Raw genomic sequence first — 27,486 nt, 5'->3', positions numbered from 1 at the left:
ACAGAACACTCCGAATATTTGCCTGAGATTGTGTCTTCCTGGACAGCTTAAGCTGTATCTTTCTTGAGAGATGCATTAAGAGACCACTAAAATCAACAGAAAGGACTTTTCAGGACGGTAGGTCAGGCCCCAGGTTGGGCCAACACACTTCCAGGAAGACATTGAGAAACTGGAGAGAAGAGAGAAGAGCAATAAAAATTGGGGAGGGGGAGGCACAGGAGGGAAGGAGTAATTTATGAGCAAAGAGGTGAAGTGGGCAGTCCCTGTCCAAAATGATGTTTTTTCGGTAGTGAAACTAATGGTTAAGAACTCAAGCACTCCTTACTTCCATGTGTGTTTGTGTTACCTCTCTTTGATGTGTGTTTGTGTGACTACTCTCCCCCAGGAAGTAGACCCCCTCCTTTTTTTTCTGAGAAAACAGAAGTATACTAGCAGCAAAGATTCAGAGAAGAACAGCTGATGGAGAAAAGAGGAAGTCCCTGGCGAGTTCCAGTTAGTGCTTTTGACAGGCACCATATTCAGACTGAGAAGTTGCCTGTTTGTTTATTTAGATTTTACAGAAGATGAGTTTCCCATCCACAGTAGGGAGGTTACCCCTGTGCCTGCCTCGGGGTCCCTGTTCTGGTGCCGAATCTGTAGCCTGATCCGATGACTCCCGTACATTACTCTGAGGCTTGATAAGTCCTTATCCCAAAATCAGGCCCAGTAAACTTCTTGTTTGAATTATTTTATTGTTGGGAACCCCGATGCGCACAGGTGCAATGCTCACACTAGAGGAACTCTTTTTATCTTTACAGGTCAATAATATATTTACAGATATGCACACTAACTCAGCAAGGCAGCTAGAAATAATGCAGGCAGAATACAGAAAGTACATTGGAACATCCATACTCGCACCAGGCCTTCGCCCTTATCTTCCTCATTACCGTCACCTTCCTCATCTTCACCAGGGGCCACTGTTCTGGCCCCTCCCAAAGTCTACAGCTGTCCATCCGCTGCCCTGAGATGCTACTTTTATAATATGTTATGCTGACATTACCATATCTAATTGTCTCAACAACTTAATCACCTGCATCCTGCTTCAAAGACCTTTTAAATCTGCACTTGAAAGGGAATCCTCTGAACTGTCATTCATGCTAAAATTCAACACTTTACAAGTGGGTCTCAACAAACACTCTAGTTATCTTACCCAGTACAAAGATAGCTTCCCCAATTATCACCTCTAATACCATTAGCTCACAGACATTTACTTCCCCCTCTCCCGCCGCACTCCCCTTCGGTTCTGAAATTTGATTTGTCCTTTTCATATGTGTTCATTTTTTTTTAAATTGTATCCTTTGGTATATATGGCTGTGACTATTTTCTTCCACTACTGTATTTGATCTGAGGAAGTGGGTCTGGCCCACGAAAGCTCATCATCTAATAAACCATCTTGTTAGTCTTTAAAGTGCTACATAGTCCTGTATTTTGCTTCAGCTACACCAGACTAACACGGCTACATTTCTATCACTATTCAATAGGGGGTTACCCTTATTCCTTATTTTTATTTGTATTTCCTCCCTTCACCAGTGCTAAGGTGTCCTATTTCTATAGGTTAGTATATCTCTGATTTCAACCCGTTATCGTATATATCAGTTCGTTGCCATGGCACCTTTGCAGTTGGATATTCCATCCAGAACCTTCCAGCAGCTGGTGTCAACTCCTGCTCTGTGGTCAGGTGAAGTTGTATGTCCAAGACTCCCCCTTACGTCCTACTTCCAGTTCCTTATAACTTACTAGTTACTTAAGTTTATCTGTGACAAAGTGAGCTAGGGATGTAAGTGACTAGTCGAGTCACTGTTCGACTGCTCGCTTCCCCTCCTTGCTGCCTCTGTGTCAGAGGCAGCAACAGTGTGGGAGCAGGAGCTCCTACAATGTTTTAACTGCAGAGTTGCAGTGGGGCCCCTTATCGGCTGATCATGTACTCGATACACACAATTAGTCAATTACCCGCTTCTTAACATCCTTCATGTGAACTGCTAAAGCCAACGTCTTACAGGATTCAAACCTGCAGGTTCCTTGCATTACTGCTAAATATAATCAAGCAAAACATATTGCAAAGCAGTGAATGTAACCAAGGTAAACTGGCCCACCGGGCAACAGTTTATAATCTAAAGAGTCTAGACAGACAAACCATAGACACATGCATACAGGGGGGAAATGATTTGCCCAGCAGATCAATGACAGATCTGAGCATAGAAAACAGGTGCTTTCTCCACTGGATTATACTGCCTCTCTCCTCAAAGAAGGGGAGCACAGAGATACATCTAGGAGGAATGGAATTAAATTAAGAGATTGACTTTCAAGAAAAGCTTCCTATCCATCAACAGGCTGTAGAATCGTTTCAGAGCCCTGGTCTAAAACAAGGGCTTTATTTCGAAACAATCCCTCTTAAGTCGAATTCATAGGCAGAGTGAATTCATAAGCCCGTTACTTCCAAACAAGGGGACGCTTAATTTGAAATCTGTACTCCTGCTTTCCTCGAGGAATAATGCTACTTTCAAAATACTCATTTCGAAATAGCAGTAGTGTGATGCTCCGATGCAGCTATTTTGAAAGAACGACTCCCCAGACTAATTCGAAATGATTCTCCCCAGTGCTTCTTGGAGCTCTAAGTCGAAGGGGCGTGTCCACATTGATGAAGCCTGCCTCAGACTAATTTCAAGACTGCCCTGTAGTGAGGACACGCTGGTTCAATTTTGTTAAATTGGGAGTTATTAAATCAGTTAGTTATTTCACAATAGTTTCCTAGTCTAGACGTGCCCCCAAGGAAAAAGGGGAGAGATTTAAAAAAAAAAACAGATACCACAGTGCTCTGGAAAATGTCCCGTAGAAAGCAATCCAGCACAACCTGGCTGATCTACTAAGCCTTTCCTGTCTCTATCGTCTATGATTTTGTGGGATGACTGGCAATTTCTTTTAGTTTATTTTTAGGGTTATGCTCAGCCTGCAGCTGCAGTATGGAAGTACAAAATCAAAACAAACAAATAACGCCATGTCATATAGCTTTGCCCTCACTCACTCCACATTGACAAGAAGAGACCAACCAGGGGGCCACATTTGACTTTGGGATCACATTTTAAACTCTCTTGGTTTACATCAAAGAACTATCCATTAAGAACAACAGGCCATCCGTAATATAGGTCAACCAACTTCAAATCAACCATCTTTCATTGGGTATAAATTTGACCTATCCTTCCTGTTTTAGGAATCTATCTATTGACTTCGATTTTTATCTGCTTAGGTTTAAGTACCCATTCTCCAGACACTTAATGATGCTCTGTCTCCCACCCCCTTCCCTCCTCCCCTTTCCCTCTCCTATTATTTCGAGTTTTCATATCCCCAGCTCATAACTCCGAAAGCTCATGATACGTGCCCACGAAAGCTCATGATACCATCTACATGTTTTGTTAGTCTATAAAGTGCTACCAGACCATTGTTATTTTCTTCTGTAACAGACTAACTCAGCTACCCCCTGAAGCTCCAATAAATCTGTTAGTCTATAAGGGTACGTCTAGATTACAGGCTTCTGTCGACAGAAGTTTTGTTGACAGATACTGTCGACAAAACTTCTATCGACAAAGAGCGTCTAGACTACATTGAGTTCTGTCGACAAAGCAAGCTGCTTTGTCGACATGGTAGTGTAGACGCAAAGGACAGTTTACATTCAATAACACCTTCTGTCGACAGAGTTTCTGTCGACAGAAGGTGTTATGCCTCGTAAAATGAGGTTTACCAGCGTCGACAAAACTGCTGAGTTCTGTCAACGTTATGTCGACAGAACTCAGCGGTAGTGTGGACTCAGGTATAGTTTTGTCGACAAAAGCCCACTTTTGTCGACAAAACTCTGTAGTCTAGACACACCCTAAGGTGCCACAGGACTTCTCATTATCCCTTCTTACAGCATGCATATAGAAGTAACATATGTGGCCACGATGCTTATATACACTAAAATCCACTTATCCTGCTTGGACAAAATAACCGTTTCCCAGACTTCAACTGAAAGCTCTCTCCTCTGAAATTGTAGTTACGGTCCCAGCCCTGTTCCCACAGAATTCCTCAAAGTGAATGGAAATTACATTCACAGCCATCTTCAAGCTGCTGGAGCAAAGGAACCTCACTGTAAATGAAAACCTGATACACATATGTATAGATATGTAATAAAGCTGTTTGGAAAATTCCGGTGGATTTTTTGCATTAATGTACAAAACCTGTTCCTTTTTTAGGTAGATTTCCCATAAAATATGTTCAGTTTCTCAAGAAAAAAGGCCCCAAAAAAAAAAAAGGATTATTTTCAGTTTCTGAAAACTCCATGTGCAGTTTTTGGTCAGAGCCCCAGTGCTGGTAAACCCCGACTGTGACAAGCCCTTCATGGTGTTCACCAGCGCCTCAGACACAGGCCTGGGGGCAGTGCTGATGCAGGTGGACACAAACGGGGAGAGACACCCCACGGCGTAGTGGAACAAGAAGCTCCTGCCTCTGGAGCAGAGCTGTGCAGCCTGAGGGAAGAGGTGCCCGGCTCTGGTGCAGGCCCTTAGAAAGCTGTGGCCGTATCTATTTGGGCAACATGTCTCAGCGTACACTGACTCCTCTCCCCTGACCTGGCTGCACCAAATGAAAGGGGCCAACGCCAAGCTGCTGAGGTGGAGCCTGCTCCTACAGCATTCGGATGTGGAAGTGGCCCAAGGGAAGGGGACTGCTAATGTTATAGATGATGCCTGTCACGAAGAGAGGGGCGTGAGCTTCCCCAGGCCACTGGCTAAGTGACCCTGCTCAGTTCGGTCTCGAAGGGGGGACAGGTGGGACGAGCTGGGGGTTTTTGTCAGCTTATGTTGCATGTGAGTTCTCCTATCCTATAGTAACTCTGTGTGTGTGTCTGAGTTTCCCTGGGCACTGCACCAGTATCTAGAAGGTGATGGGAATTTCAGGGGTGACTCCTACTGAGGGAGGCTACCCAGCTGCTACACAATGGCTGAGCCCCTTTGTTACTGGAGCTCCAGAGGGGGTGCCACCTGGTGACACCTTTTGCTGGGTAAGTAGGACAAAGACTGGAAGAGGGGCCTGACAGAGAGGCTAGAACAAGGCTGCTAGACATGTGAGTTATTCTCAGGTGGTTTGGGGGCACAGAGGGAGGGTCAAGCCCCTGGCTTGGGGCCTCCCGCTCCTCAAGATGGATGGTACTGGCTGCTTTTGGTTCCTGTGCTGACAAGTCTGTTCTAGGCTGTGTCCCTGTCACCTAATAAACTTTCTCTTCTACCTGCTGGCTGACAGTCGCACCTGCCTGGGGGTGGGGGTGCCAGGGTAGACTTGGCTCACTCAACTGAAGTATTACATTTTTACAATTGGCATGGTCAAAGAGGCAAATTCTGTTCCTCAGAGTAACGTTTGTAGAGACACTCGGGGAAGAGATGTGGCAGCGAGGAGGGGGGGCGAGGAGAAACGATGCGCCACGTGGCAAAGATTACACGTGCGTCAAACGAAGCTCTTCTCCCGATAATTGTTTTGCTCGCATTAAAATTCGAAAGCAGAAATTCCAGTGAATGGCTGCGATCCTGTCACCCTGAAATGGCATCTGGGTGGCAAAGCAAGAGTGCAATTAAACGCTCTCCTCCCAGTCACCAATCATACGAGAGTGCAAGACAGAAATTAATTATAAGGTCATAAATCAGTGGAAGTGTTGTGATGATACAGCTTTCAGGCAGCTTCAGAAATTCCCATATGAACAAATGGCTTAGTAATCCTTCAAGCTTTTTTATTTCCACTCCTGGTGCTGCCTGAAGAAGCACACAATAAAACACCTAAGAAAGCGGCTCAGCCCTGGTAAAGAAGAAACAGTGCCGTGGGATCAGAAAAGTGGCCAGCTACTAAGTTTGATCTCTCTGGGATGATTATTTTAAGAGGAGGGGGGAAAAAAATCAGATGGAGAAATTATCATTGTGTTAGATCTCCTCTTAGTAGGTGAGGGTAGTATGTCAGCGCTCCGTCCAGTCAGAAGATTTAGTTATCACGTGGCTTTCTCTAACCTTTGCACAACTTTTATGAGCAGCCTGTGATATCAAAGCACATAGTACTGCTTTTTGCCTAATGTCAGCATTCCTACACCTCCTTTGGGACTTGTTTACACAGGGGAGTAATTCTGGAGTAAGGCCGGATTGCGCTCGAGTTGTTCTAGAATAACGCCCTCTATCAATGCCCTTATTCTGATATGTGTCCAAATAAGGAGACATGCCTGAACAGTTTTTTGCAAAATGTTGTCTCCCAAAATAAAGACTCTGGGCAATTGCCCTGTGTAAACCAGCCCTTCAAAAATGGAGAAATCCATCCACAGATTTTAAATCAATCTGCTGTTCAGTTTCACTGCATTGTCGCTACTTAAATGTGTTCACACACGGAGGCAGATACACGGGCCTGCTGATGAGAGGAGGGGGAGTAAAGGGGCCAAACATCCTAGGGCCCGATGATTCTAAAGGGCCAAGACTGCTGCTACTGAGGGAGTGGCAGCTGCCAGCTCCTTAAATCACCGCTGGAGCACAGCACGGTGTGCTCCCAATGGCTCTGAGGGCTGCCTGAGGATGAAGGCCTGGTGTGGTTTGCTCTGGGAGGTGTGGCCCCACCCCTTCTTCCTGAGGCTCCACCCCTTCTGCGAGCACAGAGCTGCCCCTCCCACACACCTTGCGCAGGGGCCTGGCAAGGCTGCCGGTACCCCTGCGGATATATCAGCCGTTCTAGATTAGGAGAACAGCATCTCCTCCTGGGCTGTTACAATGAAAATCGCAAAGCAGAGCGGTTCTGCTACCTGAAATAGACACAAGCTTTGCACTGGTGTGAGAGGAGAACAAAGTCTACCCTGATTTGGAGCGTTCAAGGGAACTGTCACAGTATACGCAGCCTTGGACTGAGTTACAGGTCTGCTCTAGCCCAGTTCAGGAGTGAGCATCTGTTGCTATCATGTAATGGCTCCTCTGAGGTCTACATGAAACGAGCTGGGGTCTCAGTGGTACTTAGTGGACAGGTGTCCCCACCACAAAACCCACAGCCAGCATGGATACTAATGAGCATCTTTGCTGGCAGGCTGCGTACTGGGCTGGAAAGGCACGAGAACGAGCCCTCCGGGTCAAGGTTAGGCACCAGGGTGGGGTACCTGGCATTCTTCTTGCCTGTGCTCTGATTTAATGGAGCATTTCAAACTCCCTGATCTTAGATTTCATGGCCACAGGATGCTGTACTGGCCTGATGGGAACATGAGAACCGAGATAGACGGGAGATTAGAGGAGTCAGCTGCCAATCCAGCCAGGAGTTTTTTCAAAGCCAGTCAAGGAGTGTTCTTGGCAGCCCACCAGCCAGGCAGCTCCTCCTACACATGGCAGATGCAGACAATGATCAGGCATTGGTCCATCCTGCCAGAATGAGCTTTCATTCCATGAAGTTCACGATAGGTAAATTTAGAACAAATAAAAGGAAACCTGCCTGGCGATGTTCAGTCAGCCACTGGAATGTCCTGTTGCAGGAAGCTGCAGAGGCAAGTGGTAGAGATCTTCAACCAGCTGGATGATATTAGGACCAATTATCACCTTGACAATCATGCCTGTTAAAATTAAGAGCCATCCACCCACAAGCTCCAGGGCCTGGGGTGACGAGGGCCAGGAAGGAATTCCGTGTCCACCACTCCTGTACAAAGCTGGGCAATGGGGGAGGGGCACTGTGGATTTTGGGGGGTCCGAGGTATAGGTCACTGCTGGAAGTGATCTGCTGGGGTAGAACAACCAAGGGACAGAGCCAATGTTTCCACTGATTTCAGCATCCGCTTTGCAGTGAAAGGGGGGAGGGGGCCACACAATTTGGGGCTGGGGCTAATATTTTCACATTCATTATGAACCACACATCCAGGCCTGACTGTGGATTCCTGCGTAGCTCAAGGACAGCCTGAGCCCCTTTCTTCCCTGGTGTAAAACCAAGGCAGCTTCACTGAAGTCGCTGGAGTTTCTCCAGGAGGAGGGTCCGGGGAGCAGAAGCCACCTGTGCCTCGCTCTCCCCGTGTAAATCCAAACCAAATCCATTGCAGGGAGGCTGCTCCGGATCTGCCCCGCTGTGTCTGAGCGCAGACTTTGGCCTCTCGGTTTCCAGCCCGGTGCAGTTTTTCCAGCAGGTGCCTGCGGCGAGGGGCTGCTCCGGGCGAGGAAAGCCGTGGGCGGGAGGGGAGCCCCGGCCGCTCCCGGGTGGATTTCGTCACTTGGGAAGCCGCAGCTTCCGCGGCCGCCTCCCGGCCAGGGTATAAAGGGCGAGGTGCCGCCCGACCTACCTGTGCCACCGGCTGCCAGCCCGCCCCAGCCCAGCTCCGCGCCCCGAGCCCGCCCGGATCCGGAGCCAGATGGAGCCCTGCTGCCCGCGGACGCGGAGCGCGCTGCTCGGCCTGGGTAAGCGGATCGGGCCCCGAGCTGGTGCCCACGCGTGTCCCGGGCTCCTGCGTGGAGGGGACGCGGCGGATCCTTCCAGGGCGCACCTCGGCAGCGGCGACTCCCGGGGTTGGGGGGCGCAGCGTGAGGCTGGGGCGCCCGGGGCTGATCTGGGGCTGGTCCTGCCTTCAGCAGGGGGCTGCGCTCCTGGTGCAGGACCTGGCTCCCCTTTGCCTCTGGCAAGCGGGGGGCGTTGCTGGGGGAGGAGGTAGCCACATCTGGCCTTTTTTTAGGGGTCCAAGAGGTCTCCCCCCGTTTTTAGCTCCGCCGCCGAATGCTTGGGGAAATCTGATCTCGAAAGAGGAAACAATCGGGTCCTGCAGCTGGCGCAGTGCGGGTCCCAAGGTCTAGAGAGAGAGCAGGTAGCTTGAGAAATACTTTCTGTGGGGCCAGTTTGGACTGGAGAGCGCCTCCCTCTCACCCAGGAGTTGGTCCCATAAAAGCTACTTACTCTCCCCTCTCCCCTCTCCGCTTCTTGGCATGCGAGCAGGAAGCTCGGCTTTTAAAATCTCCTCTAACAAAAGCAAAACTCCTGTTGACTGTAAGAAGAGTTTTGCATCCCTAAAGACTGTGGGTTCCTGCTAGGGTTTCCAGGTGTCCAGGTTTGAACCAGACCGTCCAGTATTTGAGCTTTCTGTTGGGGAAACAAATTGAGAAAATAGAACTGTCCGGTATTTTCTAAATAAGATGGATTGTGATGTAATGTCAAGTGTGTCCCGTATTTTTATTGAAACCATCTGGCAACCCTAGTTCCTGCCCTCTCAATAGGATGCCCTCATTGTCCCATCCGGAGATTTTCCTGCTGCCTTTTATTGGCCCAACTCTGGGGAACCTCTCTGGGCCTGCCTCTTGCTCCCAGAATGGTACCCTGTTTCTCTTGGCATCTAGATTCTTTGCCTTTTCGGTGCGACATGGTTGAGTAACGTGGTTGAGTAACACATTCAGTGCCTGTTTGGCAACACCTGAGTTGCTAGTCTAAACTGTGCAGCTGGAACGCTGGGATCAGTGTGGATGAAGCCATCGCGAATGTGCGTACGGCCCCTTGGCTGGATGATGGTAGTGGTGTCGCATGACGAGGATGGCTTAGCTTTGGTGGAAGGAAGATCAGAACCAGGCCCGGCTGGTTCCAAGGCAGAGCTAGGCCCAAAGTGGTTTCAAGTCTACTTTAATGTCTGCAGTGGGTTGCCAGTTGAGACATTCAATAGCCGAATGACTTCATTCCCATGCACCGAGTGCGTTTGAGCCTTCGCAAAGGTGCTTATCCACTTCGTTGCAGCACACAATGAAACAGCTGCACTGTAATTATCTGCCCAGACTATTTCAACATGAGCTCATCAGTTTCTGTTTTCCACCTTTACTTCCATACCACTTTGCATTCCAGCCATTATACAAGCCTTCTGTTTGCCAAGCCCTGGCCTTTATAAGCTGGCCACAGACTGGTTCCCGTGCAAGGATGACACTGAAATGTGTTATGCAAGTGTCTGTGAGCCTCTCTCTCCTGGGGCATGCACAGAGGCGCCTAGGAAAAGGCTAGTGTTTGACCTCCTTTACTCACAGAGGGTGGGATGGTAATTGGTTACATCTGAAGAAGTGGGTTGTGCCCACGAAAGCTCGTGACACCATCTGCATGTTTTGTTAGTCTCTAAAGTGCTACCAGACCATTTGTTTTTTAAGTTGTTACATCAAAGTGGGTCGACTAGCATGTTATGCCACCAAAGTATCTAACAGGGTGTTACAAGGAAGAGGGAGACAAATTGTTCTCCTTGGCCTCTGAGGGTAGGACAAGAAGCAATGGGCTTAAACTGCAGCAAGGGAGGTTTAGGTTGGACATTAGGGAAAAAACTTCCTACCTGCCAGGGTGGTTACACGCTGGAATAAATTGCCTAGGGAGGTTGTGGAGTCGCCATCACTGGGGATATTTCAAAGCAGGTTAGACAGACACCTGTCAGGGATGATCTAGATGGTTCTTGGTCCTGATGTGAAGGCAGGGGACTGGCTTCCAGTTCTAGTGTTCCATGATTCTATGAAAAGGATCCATTGACTTCAGTGGGTGTAAACTGCTATTGAGTGGGAGTCAGAGTATTTCAGACTGGCCTGTGGAAGCAAAAGGTGCCCCCCTGAAACGTACTCCCCTTTCCTAGCTGTGGTGGGGGATGTGTCTTTCCTGTAGCCTACAGACACTTATAAAAACTATGTAGAGAAATTACGGTCCGCCACACCGCGATTCACCACATTTATGCCGAATAGCTCCTCGCCCCGGAGGGTGTCTCAGGAAGTCAGTGATGCTGCTTGTAGAAGCGAGGTGCTACCTGATGAGCGTCTATGGGTCTGATCACCTGCCCCTCTGTGATCCAAGGAGTTTTGGGCCACAGTCTTTAAACATCGGTAAGTCTACACTAGCATGATTTTCCGGAAATGCTTTTAACGGAAAAGTTTTCCGTTAAAAGCTTTTTCGGAAAATCGCGTCTAGATTGGCAGGACATCTAGATTGGCAAAAGCACTTTTTGCGGAAAAGCGTCCATCGCCATTTTATCCATCGGGGTTTTTTTGCGGTAAACAGCACTGTGCTGTCTACACTGGCTCTCTTGCGCAAATGATTTGCACAAGAGGGCTTTTGTCCGAATGGGAGCAGCATAGTATTTCCGCAAGAACACTGACGATCTTACATGAGATCGTCAGTGTTCTTGCGGAAATTCAAGCGGCCAGTGTAGACAGCTGGCAAGTTTTTCCGCAGAAGCAGATGATTTTTGCGGAAAAACTTGCCAGTCTAGACACAGCCCTGGAGAGATTCTTCAGCTGATTTAGAGCACAAATGTAAACAAGACATTGTGTTCCAGAAGGTAAAGCGGGAAAGGAGTCCTTCGCCTTGACTCGCAAGCCCTGAGATAAAGGCTGATTTTTGCCTGCAAGGAGGCTAAATTCACTCAGGGCTTCATCGGTTTTGTTACAGACTCTGGCAGAGGGGCCCTGAAGCAGACAGCTGGGGTGGGAGTGAGAGACACCGAAAATTCCCCTGAGTGCAGCGGGATGTGGGCCAGTTCAGCAGCTCTTCATCTCATGTGGTCGCTGTGGAGCCCCAGTGGCTTTTAAGGCACCATGGTCCTGCTACTGAGAGGGCCGTGTTTGGAGGCCTTACAGCTGAAGAGATGGATTCTCACTACAGCACAACAGATTAACTGAGTCCTTTTATATATGGAGTGTGTGTGTGTGTGTGTGTGTGTGTGTGTGTGTGTTTATATATAAATGAGGACTCAATTTATTTATTTTTTTTGCTACTGTGTACGTCTAGAATGAGACAAACGTGTATAGAGTTTAATAAGCTATGAGAAAATATGTATAAGAAAATCCAGGACAGAGGCAACTTGTCCCACAGGTGAGGCAAGATACAGCTTTCTAGAGGTCAATTTGTCAGTGTGGTAAAAAGATTTTTTTTTCCTGATTACAAGAAGTGTTTCTCAACAGACAAAGAAGTAATGGAATTGCATAATCGTTGGAGCAAGTACGTAATATGTTGTCTGAAATATTTTTGTAGACCGGTCTTTTAGATTGAATGTTAGATTAGTCTGTGGAATTTCACCTTAGAAAAACGAAGGAGTCGATTCCATATGTGTTAGGTAGAACGAATCAACACCAAAATGTGCATCGCCACAGGTAATGGGGAAGTTGGAATCAAGGAGTAGGAATGACAAACTACAGAAGTGGTATTAGCTGTTGGCTACATGCTGGCCATGTGTCCGAACAGGGAATATCTGGAAACTCTTTATACGGCCAATTCCCTAACATCCAGATCCAAATTTGTGCACAAACCCCAAATTGGCTGTGGGCTCTATACTTAGATTTCACCAATGGAGTACCATGTTAAACTCCTCAAGCATGGTAACAGTCTTAATAGGGAGTCACAGACCATTCCTGTGGTCTGGTTTATTTTGGCTATCCAGGCAAGTCTGCCTTTGAGAGAGATGGTCCCTTACCCCCAAAAAATCATAACTATCATCTGGTTATTCTCAGTCCCAAAGAAGCAGTCACTTACTCCAGTGAAGTTGTACTGTGATCTCAAATCAAATACAACACTTGTAGCCAGTCCTATGAAAAACTAAAGATGTATTAACTAGGGGGGAAAAGGAATGTTATTTACAAGAGTAAAGCAGGTAAATATACATACAAATGAGATAGTCAGTCCGATTCTGAGAGATGATAGTAGCTGCTATACTGTGCAAGTTTTAGGGTTTCAGATGATCCTTTAGGGGCTGACCCAAGCTAAACACTGGGAACCTCTTGCTTATGCTTAGAAATCTTCACCTCTTAGAATCCAAGCAGCATAGGGATAATCCTTCCTTACTGACAGGAATTTGTATCCCTTCGCAGCATTCAAGCTGTGATAAAATGAGGACTTGTTACTACCCTCTTCAGGGATATAGGAAAGCAATTAACAAAGACTTTTGTCTACTTATGCTCCTCAGTATGCAGTGTCTAGAGGTCTTCTTTTGTTGGGGAGGAGAGAACCCCTCTTGTGGGTATCTCACATTTGGTAATGTTTCTCCCCTGATCGTGGGATTTTAGAATCTTGGCAAATGTGTTTGTAGTTTCAGAACATTTACACTAGGAGTGGGGAAACTCCTAGCTTGCCTGGCCCTGGTTCCTGAGGCTTAGGGCACTTCCGTCCCCCGCCCACCCAGCATTGGCGAACCAGCACCTATGGTGGGACTGGAGCAAACAAAATCTACTAGCCTGGGCCCCATTAGACTAAGGTGTGTGAGGGGAATGTGGGCAGTGTCTGTCGCCTTCTCACTCAGGGCCGGGTTGTTGTGGGTTTTTTGTTTCGGTTTTTTGGCTTCTCACTTGTGTGCAGCCCTTGGCTGATTTTTCTGTGGGTCCGCGGCCCCGGAACAAAAAAAAAAAAAGGTCCCCCCCCCCGATTTAAATGCTACCTTGTAACATGATACAGATATAAGTACACTTAACATATGCAGCATGCTACAAGCATTCAGTAAAGTCTGAACACATTCTTAGCTCTCAAATGTCTATTTACACAATACTAACACAAAGGTGAGCTAGACAGCTGTGTGTGTGTGTGTGTGTGTGTGTGTGTGTGTGCGCGCGCGCGCCTGGGTCGCAATGATAATGCCTCAGTTTGATCGATTGTCTGTAATCCCCACTTAAAGACGCATTAAACTGCAGGGAGTTAAAATATTTGCACCTCTCTAACCACTAACCTACATCCAAATGTAATGGCATGCTAATGAATATAAATTAACACATTCCACTGAGGACAATGGATACTTTTCCCAAAGTCACTTTCCCAGAGATGCAGAGGAGGTGTTTAGAGAGCACATCTGCAGCGTGGACCTTTTGACCTCATCATTTCACCATTGACTTCAATGGGTGTAAAATCCAGTCCCAAGTGAAACAAAGGGATTGGTTGAATTAGCCCAGAACTTAGCATAAAACACACTTATTTATGCTAGCTTAATTTAGGCACCCAAATACCAGATGTGCCTACAACAACCTCATTTGGAACATGCATAGGTAAGTCACACACAGGTATTCCTGTGTGTGTGGTTTTCACTCTTTCACTGTGTAACAGTACAAATGGACAACAGCATTAAGTTTCCAGGAAATCAGCCTGCAAATCTGACCATGATAATGTTCCTGTAAAGCAGGAAGAAGCATGGCATTTCCATTCCAGCCATGCAGCAATAAGTGTGAAACTAACATTCCAGTGTATCAGTAATAAATACCCACCATCTCATTGCACTTTGCCACACAAGATAACAGTGTTTACTTTCCAATCTAGGTAGTGGTATTAATACAAACACTACCCCTACCTTTTCTAGATTCCTCATTCAATGCTCACCTTAGCAGCAATAGATAAGGAACGCTGTGAAATTAACAGCCAGCAGCAGGCAATCCTCATGGAAAAGACTATCCGCTTCCATCTACAATGCAGATTCCATATTGACAAACAGGATCTCCTCCGCAGGGATATGCATGGAAAAAGGCCAGCATGTGCAACACAGATCTACAGTTGGGGAGGAGAATTTTTCCCTAATGCCGGCAGACACAAAGGCATACATGAAAATGTACTTGCTATGTTGTCTTCTGTAATGAACTTATCTCACCAGCCTGTCTGCAGTTGCCTCCCGAAGGAACCCATGAGCTATGTGGTGTAGGCAGAAGGTGGAACATTTTAGTCTAGGCTCTCACATTGTTGGCTTATTTTGTCTTTCTGTTTCTTACATATGCATGTGTTCACTGTCTCAGGACGCACAGTATTGAGCCACTTTGAAGGGAAGAGTTTCTAAGAGGTGCCTGAACCAAAAAACAGGACTATGTAGCACTTTAAAGACTAACAAGATGGTTTATTAGGTGATGAGCTTTCGTGGGCCAGACCCACTTCCTCAGATCAAATTGTGGAAGAAAATTGGCATGACCATATATACCAAAGGGATACAATAAAAAAAAATGAACACATATAAAATTGACAAATCAGATTTTAGAATAGAGTGGAGGTGTGGGGGGGAGGTTAGCGTCTATGAGATAATGATATTAGGGGTGATAATTGAGGAAGCTATCTTTGTAATGAGTAAGGTAGTTAGCATCTTTGTTAAGGCCCATTCGTAAAGTGTCAAATTTCCTGTCTTGTTTCAGCAAGACCAGACTAACATGGCTACATCTCTATTACTATTCTAAGAGGTGCCTGGTGCATCATAAAGAGCCAAAGGAGGTTGCAGCTTGTTTTTGCACATATAGGGATTTCCTGCTTTTTAGTTAGGGTTTTTAGCAAGGCCAGATTCGCATCTTATTTACACTAGAATACATCCATCAGAAGTTTTGTTAATTTTATTAGAGTCATTCTGGATTCCCAGCCATGCAAATGAGATCAGAATCACACCTATTATTTCTTTTTCTCTTAACAAGCCTGAGGTCTGTAAAGGATCTGGAGTCTCTGGTTAAATTCTGCTTTCTGGTACATATACACAGCCCCTATTGGCTTCCGTGGAAATTGTCTGGGTGATCCTATAAGGCAGACCTTGCCCTGTGCTCCTCTCGAGAGTCTGCCAGTAATAGACTCTGTGGAGCAGGGGAAGCCGGTCTCTCAAGTTCAGAGTTTTTGTGGGTCCAAGCAAGATGAGAACGGGGGTGCTGGCTATGAGACAGATGCCTTCCTTGACGCTTAGACATTCAACATTGTCACGGGGTACAGGGGTATGAGTTGGGTGTTCAAAAACACCGGCACTAATTTCAGTGGGAGCAGAGTCAGGCTAATGTTGAGCACTCTTGAAAAATCTCCATGTCAATACCCAACTAGCCGGGCCAACCACCGGACAGGTAAACCTCATTCAGGCTTTGGCTCAGGTCCTCAGCTGGAATCAATAAGCGTAGCTCTGCTGTAATACATGCAGCAACATTGAGTTGCTGCCAGTTGACCGCTTTGTTTCCAAATCTGGATTCATTTGACATGTCAGGTTTTTGTTCTCGGACACTCTGGGCATCGGGCTAACTCCACTCCACTCGGTCAAATGGTCCCATTGAAGTCAATGGCTAGTGTTCAGTGCCTTTAAAAAACCCACCCAAGGAAACCACTCCTAGATGCTGGAACTAGGGGTGTGGAAGATGCTGCAACACCCTTTAGCATGAAGTGATCTCCATTATATACAGGGTTTACAATATATATAGCTTTCAATAGAATACAAACTATGCCATCACGCCTGGAGTGCTTTCCTGCTCCTTCTCAGGCAACTGCTGAGTAATACTACTGTAATTTAATTTAATTTTCATCAATGTGGAATATTTTTATGTTCGTGTTTTTTTTTTTTTTTTTTTACTCACCATTTGTTTTCCGGAAACGTAACACATTCTAATGGCTTCCCCTCCCCTTCTGGGAAAACAGGAATCTATGCCTTCTTTTTGCCGTTATACTTGCTATGCTAGATGAAGATGTAAGCTGAGTAATGGTCTATTTTTTTCATTAAAATATTGGTTTTTCAGTCTAGAAAGTGAGATATATGCTTTGAGGGACAGAACTGACGTGACTCCATGGTTCACGTTAAATCTATAGCACTTGCAAAAGCTTAGTGGATGGAAATGAAGTAGAAAAGGGAAGTCTATTATAGGTTCATCTTCTCTAGTCTGGCACCCTGAGGACCTGATCAGTTCTGAACGAGAGAATTTTCCGGACCACAGGAAGTCGGTATTGTCAAGCAGCATTACTAAAACTCGCACTGCTTAAACGGCTGTTAGAGGACATTTCGGGGTAAATTAGAGCTAAATAACAGCACAGAACACTGAGAGCCAGGACTGGTGGCTATAAACAAACGTTATGGGAAATTTGGCCACACCCATGAAAAGTGGACATCTGGCTGACTAAAATCCTTATGGACCATGGAAGTTTCCGGACCAGAGAGTTCTGGACTAGAGAGGTTCAACCTGTAGCAATAGTATAGAATGGACTGTTAGCAAGACACCTGTAATCATCCTGCAATGGAAGAGGCCAGAACATAAGAAAACTTTCTAATAACCGGAGGTTTAATAAAAAGGCTGATTGGGAAATTATGAAGGCACACTTCCTTTATTAGGCTCGCAAGACCTGACAAGTCGAAAGATTCTAGCAGCCCAAAGGCAAAGACAAGAATTACAGACTGCACTGGAATGGGGTTGACAATTAAACAGTTCATGAGCGGGTTAGCTTGTGACCACAGCAGAAGTGTTAGCAGAGCAGATTTCAGGGCCAGTTTGGGCAAAGGTGGATTATTCATCATGGGCCTTCTGAATATTTGTAAGGATTAGTGTAGAAACCAGTACTGGATGCACATTCCAGGGACAGAACATCTGAAATCTATACCTGGGCAGCAACTTGTGACTGTAATGGGACCACCTCTACTGTCCAAAGAGCGCCATCATTCTGTGTCAGCAATACTGCGCCGTGTGGATTTCTGGAGGCGAAATGTGCACAGTTAAACAACAGAGCCAGAGACTAGTGAAACATTCCCGGGGATCTTGATCCTGGTTCTGAATGGCGCACACACACAAGCACAGCTGGAATTTTCAAAGGCAGTGAAACATGCGTCACTTACCCTCCATTAATGTTCTATGGTAGTGGAGTGCCTGGCTCCCTTTGATAATGCTGATCATCTCAGCCTACATGTGTGACTGTGTGCACAAATGACATTGGAACAGCCATACTGGGGCAGACCAAAGGTCCATCTAGCCCAGTATCCTGTCTGCCGACAGTGGCCAATACCAGATGCCCCAGAGGCAGGGAACACAACAGGGAATCATCAAGGCTACGTCTACAGTGCACAGTTATTTTGGAATAAGCTATTCCAGAATAGTTATTCTGAAATGGCTTATTTCAAAATAGCATGTCTACACTGCAGGGAAGCCTCATAATGAGTCCGAGGCCGACTTCCCTAATGTAGACGTGCTATCTCGATTTAGAGCCCCAGGAGGAATATCTTAGAATGGCTCTGGTGAGGGGATATTTTGAAATAGCAGCAGTGGAGCATCTACACATGCCTGATTTCAAAATAGCTATTTCGGAACAGGCGTTATTCTTTGTAGAATGAGGTTTACAGAAACTGGAATAAGCCGTCCATTATTTTGAAATTACTGTGAAATAATGGGATTGCTGTGTAGACACTCGCATAGTTATTCTGGAATAAGACATTATTCCGAAATAACTTTGCTATGTTGACACACCTCAAGTGATCCCTCTCCTGTCACCCATTTCCAGAACAACAGAGGCTAGGGATACCATTCCTACCCATCCTGGCTAATAGGTTCATGGAGGTTAGGTCCACCAATGGCTATCTAGCTCTTTTCTGAACCCTGTTAAAGTCCTAGTCTTCACCACATCCTCTGGCAAGGAGTTCCACAGGTTGACTGTGTTCTGCGTGAAGAAAAACTTCCTTTTGTTTTTAAACCTGCTACCTATTAATTTAATTTGGTGACCCCTAGTTCTTATATAATGAGAACAAGTAAATAACTTTTCCTTATTCACTTTTTCCACACCCGTCATGATTTTATAGACCTCTATCATATTCCCCCTTAGTCTCCTCTTCTCTAAGATGTAAAGTCCCAGTCTTTTTAAGCTCTCTTCATATGGGACCCGTTCCAAACCCCTCATCATTTGTGTTGCCCTTCTCCAATGTGGTATACGAAATCAAATCCCGGATGACAAGTTTTCACACAGGCATCATCTGAGCAGATGACGTCCCCAAACACCCAGAGCAAAGTGTTGAATGGTTCAATGCTAAGTCAGCAGAAGGTGTCATCTACTGAGTTGCCAACACTTCCTGCAACAGCTGGAATTTCTTTCTAAAAACCTCCTCTTCAGTTATTGACTGACTGGATCTTGCTTTGTTTATGAGCTCTACCAAAATTAATGTTTCCATTAAGCGCCAGGAGCCTAGCATTTAAAAACACTTTTATTCACAAGATCGGCCAAAGCTTTAAACAGTGAATTCCAGTGGAAACGGACTGTTTTCTCTCATTTTGGGGGCAAAATTTGTGTGCCGGGTTCCTAATGCATCAGTGGCATAGGTTCACCCCAGTGCGGTGTTTGGCACTGAGTTAGATCAGTGTGCGATCAATAGCCCCAATTCAGCAAAAGATCTTGGCGCATAAGTCCTGTGGAAGTCCATGGGATTTCAGCATGGGCCTAAAGTTCAGCATCAATGAAGCGTTTTTAATTAGACAAGGCCCACGTCTAAGGTTCATCCCATTAAGACTGCTGTCTTAGCGTGGGTCAAATCCCATTCCCTTTTTCATTTGCATGATCCCAATTCAACAAAGCACTGCAGCCTGTACTTAAATTCATCCCCATTGAACCAAGCCGTTAAACATACACTTAAGTTAATCCCTAGTCCTGTCACTATGTATGTTGCTGAATTTGAGGCCGTGCTGCTTGAACATTGTTGATTTATTATTGATACTTTCGTATTTGTGTTTGGATTAGCTGACTCTAAGAACCATACCTGTGTGTGTTCTCTGGCTCTACTGCTAGGTTTATGTTGAGATTATGGTTAAGTCTAGAAATAAGCAGAGAAACTCTCTCTAACTCATAAGTACTCCAAACACCATAACTGGAGGAGATTCCTCTAATATCACTTTTATTTCTTTGTCCCATTAATAGGCCTTTTTATTTGTCTGCCCCTAGGTATTTATCTTTTACTGCAAGCTGTGTCTGGTACAACAGTGATCCCGTTATGTGAACCAAATGATCTGGAAAACTGCACAACAGCACTAGGTAAGTACAACAGTCTAACACGACCTCTTTAACTAGGCAGATGTCTTCAGTGTCTGGCAAGTCCCATTGGTCTCCTAGAGAGCGGTGTGCTTCTGAAAATCTGGCCCCTTCATGGATGTGCCTTTTAAAAAGCTGGCCCATAAACTTGATGCCACCTTTTAAAACCAAATTGAGTCTGCAAGGTGGGTGCTGGTGGTGAGGAGTCCGAAGAAGTACTAAGCATCTTGCAGGATACAGCCCTGGGTCGTCCCTGCTTTTTATTAAGCCACACATGGTGTTAAATAACCATGTCTCAGTAAGCAATTCCCTGTGCTGCAGTGTCCACTGATAGAGCTATGCCCAATGCAGGGTGGGAGGAACCATCTAGATGGATTTAAAAAACAAACAACCCGCTAAAGGGTTTGACTGCCTCATGGGAATGGCATTGAAAATCCTCAGTTTTGTGGATGAGCAGCTGGATATGAGTCAGTGTGCCTTTGCATCCAAGAAGGCTAATGGCATATTAGGGTGAATTAGGAGGAGCATTGCCAGCAGATCCAGAGAAGTGATTATTCCCCTTGATTTGGCTCTGGTGAGGCCACATCTGTAGTGTTGCATCCAGTTCTGGGGCCCCCACTATAGAAAGGATGTGGACACATTGGAGAGGTTCCAGCGGAGGGCAATCAAAATAATCAGGGGGCTGGAGCACATGACCAAGAGGAGAAGCTGAGGGCTTTGGGCTTATTTAGTCTGCAGAAGGGAAGAACGAGGGGGGATTTGATAGCAGCCTTCAACTTCCTGAAGGGAGGTTCCAAAGAGGATGGAGAGAGGCTGTTCTCAGTAGAGACAGATGGAAGAACAAGGAGCAATGGGCTCAAGTTATAGTGGGGGAGGTCTAGGTTGGATATTAGGGAAAAACTATTTCACTAGGAGGGGGGGGAAGCACTGGGATGGGTTCCCTAGGGACGGGGTGGAATCTCCATCCCTAGAGGTTTATAAGTCTCGGCTTGACAAAGCCCTGGCCGGGTTGATTTAGTTGGGATTGGCCCTGCTTTGGGCAGGGGGCTGGACTTGATGACCTTCTGAGGTCTCTTCCAACCCTGGGATTCTATGATTCATAAGACTAAATGAAAGTGGCACAGATAAGGTCTGAGCAGTGTTAAGAAACGCAGGCAAAATGACTGGGGGAAAAGACGAACAAAACATTAACTCAACCTACTTCCAGTTCAGACGGAGACTAATCCCCGAGTGGCTCAAGTCGGGATAGCCAGATGCAAGCCTGAAATGCAAGATTACTGCTTCCATGGGCAGTGCATGTACCTTGTGGACTTAGATGAACATTACTGCAGGTAAGAGGAAATGCTGTCTAATCCCGTTTTGCAGGCGCTGAAGTTGAGTGCCTATGTCAATGACATGCCATTGTATGAATTAACTTTGATCTCTGCCGTCCCATGCTTTCAGACTCTGTGACATTGAAATCAAAAGCAATGTAGGGCCCTGATGCAGCAAGGTATTTAAGCACTTGTCTAACTTTCAGCAGATGAGTAATCCCCTGGACTTCAGTGGGACTTGCATTCAGTGGTTTGAACTGACTGCAGTCAATTGGACTTCACGTCTGCTTCAACTTAGGCATGTGCTTAAATATTCTGCTGAATCAGAGCCTGAATATGAAGGAGATGGGGGAGGGGAATGTGTAGGTCACTTGGGGTATGTCTAGACAGCATGGCTATTTTGGGATACTGGAGGTGTCCCGAAAATAGCTACCCCACATCTTGGAAATGTGCCCGTTATTTTGAAATATTTTCGAAATAACGGGCATGCTATTCTGGCATCCCTGTAACCCTCATTCCATGAAGGTTGAGAGATGTCTTGAAATCACACGTTACTTCAAAATGTGACAATTGTGAAGACGCGCCAAATTTCAAAATAAGCTGTTTTGAAATACAATTGGAAATAAGATATGCAATTTGCATAGCTCGCATTGCATATCTTATTTCGAGTGTAGGGTGCTGTGTAGACGCACCCTTCCACTGGTGTCAATGTGGAGTAACTCTTTGGAGTTACACCGGTAGAAGAGAGGTGAATCAACTTGCCACTTCCACATACAGCATCTGATTCCACAAGCCCGGTTTCTTTATGAACTTGTCCCAAAAATGGCCCAGCAGGCTGGATATTTTATGAAGGCATCACCCTCTTCCCAGATGTGCTAGCGGAGTGGGTGTATAGAAAACCAATCCAATCCCAGAAATTAGCAATGGAAAAGAGCTTTTGGGACATCTGGCCTGGCATGTGCTATTGCATGATTGTTCTCTGCAGGGCATTTTTCCTCTCCATCCTGAACAATGCTTCCCTTGTCCTCCAGAGTGAGGGTGGGTTTCTAGCTCGCACATGGCCTCTTTCTAGGACAGTGACAGTCTTTGTATTTTGCAGGTGTGATGTGGGCTTCTCTGGGGTCCGGTGCGTGCATTCGGAACTTCTCACGCAGCACCTGAGCAAAGAATATCTGGCACTGACCGTGATTCTAATCCTCTTTTTCCTCGTCGCGATCTTCATTACAACCTACTACCTATTCAAATGGTAAGGCGCACTCATATTGCCCGATGTGATCTTACGGGGGACTTGGCTTCTCCAGCGAGGGAGAGACGCTTTGGTTTTAACCAATACGTCAGATGGGGAGACCACAAAGAAGGCAATGTTTATTATTTTTCTTTGACTGCATTACGTTTTTCAGATACCGCTGCACTCATTTACTTCACTGCATTTGGGACGGGGGGATTCAGTGTGTTTGCTTTGGTGACATGATCAACAATGAAACTTGGTCTTTGCTAGAATGTATGGTACATGGTTGGCATCATGTCCAGCCCTAAATCAAACAATGCACCAATAGGACCAGGGCATAGCTCTGTGCACTGAATAGAGAGAGAAACTAGAACAACCACCTTTTGGGGCCAATGACAGAATCCTTTAGAGACCCTTCTTCTAAATGAATGACGCAGTTGACGGGAAGAAAACTAAAGACCTGAAAGTGACATGCAGTGTATGCAATATAATACTTGTCGTCATTCTGTTTACTTCAGGGGTGTTTCTACAGGTTCTCACCCCGTCCATGAGATCACACGCTGGCCTAACTATATCACATGCCCCAAAATTATAGTAGTATCTCATCCAATAGTGGGTATTGGAAGGCTTAACACAGCCTCCAAAGGTGGAGAGAAGGCGGCTTTTGCACTGTTCTGCTCTTGTGATCCTTGGCTAATGGTCTGTTCTTCTAATTCATGCCAGTTGCCAGGGAAAAAGGGAATTGTGGCTAGACCCCTTTCAGACATGCCAATAATCCAGACACCAGGAATTTTGGGATCGCTCTTCTATATAGGGTCTATGGAACCAACACTAGGTAGCTCACAGATTTGGCCCAGTTATCTACCCCAAATTCCTCAGGTCCTGCCTCCTGACGACAAACATCCAAACCAGACAGGTTTCCAGTTTATTATGCTTATGAATCTAAATAACTAAGCAAAAAAAAAAAAAAAATCAACACCTGAGTCTTGTTACCAGGTGGCGCCAACATCACCATGAAACCATCTGTTGTTCAATAAGAACCATCTCTCTAGTACATTGGGAGCATGGCATGTTTGTTTAACGGACAGCATTGTCCAGCTCCATGCCAGCTGGTATTTTTATACACGTTCCAACAAAATGGCTGAGACAGGGAAGTTCACATCCCTCCCAGGCTGAAGACTACGGCTCTGGTGCCAGCTCAGGTAGCCTCCCCAAGCTCTGGGTGGCTAGATGGCTGCAAGTCTCATCCTCTGTCTGTAGTAAGGGTTGTATGGGAACATTCTGTATAACTCCACCTGGCGTTACAAGTGGGGGCTTGTTCTGGGATGTCTCTGAAGCTTGGGATGCCCTTCCTCAGCTAAGGGAAGCAGGTAACTCACACGCCTTTGGGGTGTGGTGCACTGTCCTATCTATGGGCACCAGGACCGCTTACAGAGAGCATCATGAGTCTGCTTTGCAGCCTTAGCTAAGTGCCAGCTGGTTTCTAGCTATGCAGTAGAGGCTCGTGCATTCCGCTCCAGAAAACCCAGGCTCAGTTCCACCCACCAACATTACAAGCACACGCTCTTGTTACAGCGATCTACTGGCATTCAAAAAATTGCAAGTGCAAGAACAGTAAGATGATAGGACAAGAAGCAAAAGGAGGTTTAGGTTGGACATGAGGGAAAAACTCCCTGTCAAGATGGTGAAGCGCTAGACTAAGTTTTCGAGGGAGGTTGTGGAATCTCCATCACTAGAGATATTTAAGAGCAAGTTAGACAGACACCTGTCAGGGATAGTCTAGAGGTGATGCTTGGTCCTGTTATGAAAGTAGGGGCCTGGATTGGATGACCTCTGGAGAGATCCCTTCTAGCTCTATGATTCTATGGAAGCATCCTTCTACTAACAAAAGCTGGAACAAGAAAACAAAAGCCCAGAAAGTCAATACATATGCAGGAAGGCTATTATCTCTGTGGTGGTTTAATTCAGGCCTGTGGTTTTCTTGGTTCAGTTGTTGAACATAAGCTTGAGCCAGCCAACAGAAGTCTGACACTGTATGGGATTTAAGAAAATGCTTATGTACTTTGTTGGATGGGGAAGTTTTGCTCAGCACCTTGTAGAAGAAGTGAAGTAATGGGAGAAGTGCAAGAACTTCTCCATAGCCTTTTCTTTCTGGCACAGTAATGCATTGCATTGCTTTTTTTCTCTGTAGGCAACATCTTAACCTCTCTGATCTTCATATTTCCAGGTACCAAAACAAAAAGAAGAGGCAAGCCAACAACCACAAATACAAAGAGGCTGATGTCCATGAGAAGAACTCCGCGCTGCTTCCCTCGTGAAGGGGGAGAGAAACACACAGACTTGTCAGCTCACAGCTATTTAATATAAACCTATTTTATTAATAGTATTTATATGCTCTAAACAACACAATTTCAAATTTGCATTGATCAGACTCAATTTACAGGTCAAAATGGATTTTGGGGGGGTATACTTTATTTTTAATTTTTTTTATTGAATATTCAATACTGTGCAATGTGGCACTACAGAAATCCTCCCTCTGTACGTATGCAGAATTATATATAGGTGTGTGTGTATGTATATATATATATTTTTTTATAAGACATGTATGCTTCTTGTCAGCAATAGCTGGCCTACCAAAATATGTTGTTGTTTTTTAAGGGCAATAAAATTTTGTATTCATGTGAAGATAATGAATGCACTTAATGCTCCTTAGAATTAAGTCTTCTAAATTGGGTTGACTGTATGCTGTGTGTCTCCTGCTAGAACTTCAGGGAAGTTTTGGCTAATTAGATATGAACACATGGAAAATACATCTGACCCTGGGAAATGTTGCTCCTCTATTCAGACTGATGTTGATTGGTTTTGACATTGGGGTACATTGTCCTCTATTTGCATCAGGTTACGTCGCAGACCTGAGCAGGGGGAGGGGAACTGCATCAAAAACTGAGGTAAAATATTCTGCTTTCAGTGAAGGCTTTGTTACTGGTACAATGTTGACTCCCATTCCTCACCCATGTGGGAAAGTAAGATGTCAGATGTTCTTACTTCTCTAGGCAAGCTACCTGCTGTCCCTTAATTAGAGGAGGTTGGTTAATTAACCAGTCATTTTTATACACTCTTTATATTTTAGTCACGCATTCCGTGACTCAGGAATGATCTCTTACAACCACTTTTCAGTTTGCATTTTGGAACAGCTCTGTGATTGATCTGTTAGCCTCTCTGGCGGTACGTTTGAGGCTGTGTCCACACAAAAGAGTTAGCAGGTTTGAGCTTGCAACTGAGCACCAGAAAGACGGGCCCCAATTACATAACAGTGTGGAGAGGTGGACACGACCGCAAATCCATTTGTCGTGTAGGTACATCCCACGTATAGATGCGCCTCACTGGTCACCGGAAGAGAAGAGACCTGGTCATGGGTGAGAAGGAACTGAAGCGTGATACGTTGCTTTATCAAGCTCAGCTGTAAACCCAATGAAGTCTCAGTGGGAGTGAAATCTGATTGTGAACTAAGTCCCTCTGTGAGCAGGCTTGTGTTCTCCAACAGGGGCTGGCAAGGATTCTGCACTGTACTGCCCACTTGGGTGGACCTCACCTCCAAATTTCCTTTCTTCTCTGGAACTAGGAGGGCCTGGATGGAAAAAAAAAATCTTGGTGCTCGGAAACGATTTTCTTTTTCTCAAAACTCATTACAGGCACTGGACACAATTGGGATCAATGCTCGCTTTTGGAATGCCTCATTTCTGGTGACGACAAGGGACGCTTTTATGAACTGTTTAGGCTAAAATGGGCCGTGCCTTTACGTTGTTAACCACTAGCGTCAGGCAGCTTGATGCAAGCAAGCTGGAAGTCGTTCTTCGGTTGGTACTTTTTTCTCTGTTTTTGCAGCTTTATGAAATCAATAAAACACACACACAAAATGTGATGTGGTGGTTTATTTAACAAACTGTACATTTTACCAGTGCATATACATGCAGAGCTCTTTCAGGGGCCCAGGTGCGGGGGACCGGGGCAACCTACCACAGCCCCCCCCCATATCTGCTCAATCCCTCCCCCCCAAGCCCTCCCCTGCTCCACCCCACACTCTTCCCCCTACCCCTGAGCAACGCAGCCCAAGGGATTCCGGGGCAGTGCAGCATCAGCACAGTTTACCCTCCTTTCCGCCCCCACCCCACTCACCACAGACAGAACTCTCTGTGCTTCCTGTCACCTGTGAGAAGCCGCACACCGAGGGCCCAGAGAGGGCAGCGGGATGGAGCGGAGCAGGCTGGTCTGCTCCCGTTCCCGCCGCCCACGTGGTGAGTATGGGAGGGATGACCTCTGCTGCTGTCCCATGCCAAGCCCCATAATCCCCCAGGTCCCTCCCATCCATAGGACAGTTGGGGGAGCCACTGTGAGACCCCCAAAAACATGGAGCCACCCCGATTTGTCCTATGGATGGGCCGGCTCAGCACACCACCATGCCTGTGTGTATATCTTCCACTACCTCAGCCAGCTTCCCACATTCACCCCCCCCCCCCCCCCCCCGGTATCTTCCACCTCCCTCATGCCACCGAGCAACTGAAGAGCCTGTAGCCAGGTGCCGGCAGAGGGAGGGCGGTTTTTGTTCAGTCTCTCAAGCTCTCTTGGGTGGCTGGAGTGCACCTCAGGAAATTGCTGCAGGAGGCGAACCTGCCTCATTCCTTCCATGGTTGCTGCGGGCGTCGCATCCCACCTGTTGCCAAACACTTTGCCAGCTCAGCTTCATCTTTGCCTGGCTCTTTCCGTGCTCATGGACGTGCCTGCAGTGGGCATCCAAGGCCAGGCCAAACCTTTCCTATGAAACAGCTTTGACACATACGGGGGTGAGGGGTGGGGGGGAATTCACTGACATTTCCCCTTCCTCAGATGCGCGGCACTCCCCGAGCTCAGAAAGCCAGGCTCAGTGCAGAGGGTCTCCATGGAGACGGGGTGGGACAAGGAATCACATTGCAGGGAGGCTCTGAGGAGCCTCTATCGATTAGGCGGCTGGAGCGCATGACTCAGTGGAGCGCAACCGGTGGGTCGTGACCCCCCCAAGAGGGTCACGGATGTCTTCCTTGGGGGGCCGCCCGGATCTAAGCACCGTGCCGCTCAAATTACCTCGGGGGTCGCAACACGAGTACAATCAAATATGAGGGGGCGCGTGGTCGAAAGAAGGTTGTGCCCCCCTGGCATGACTCATGAGGACAG

General features: G+C 46.4%; 1 protein-coding gene across 1 annotated transcript; it reads left to right on the top strand.

The window, feature by feature from the left end:
* The first annotated feature begins 8,203 nt into the window (after positions 1-8,203).
* On the top strand, positions 8,204-26,195 carry EREG (epiregulin). Its single transcript, XM_006125393.4, has 5 exons — positions 8,204-8,453; positions 19,651-19,740; positions 20,945-21,068; positions 22,150-22,296; positions 24,506-26,195. The coding sequence occupies exons 1-5, from the start codon at positions 8,408-8,410 to the stop codon at positions 24,594-24,596; spliced, it is 498 nt and encodes a 165-aa protein (XP_006125455.1). The 5' UTR covers positions 8,204-8,407; the 3' UTR covers positions 24,597-26,195.
* The last annotated feature ends 1,291 nt before the right edge of the window (positions 26,196-27,486 follow it).

The sequence above is a fragment of the Pelodiscus sinensis genome, chromosome 5 (assembly GCF_049634645.1).
Source record: "Pelodiscus sinensis isolate JC-2024 chromosome 5, ASM4963464v1, whole genome shotgun sequence".
In the NCBI taxonomy this organism is placed as follows: Eukaryota; Metazoa; Chordata; order Testudines; family Trionychidae; genus Pelodiscus; species Pelodiscus sinensis.
The sequence above is the reverse complement of the archived record's forward strand: the minus strand, read 5'-3'. Positions and strand labels throughout refer to the sequence as shown.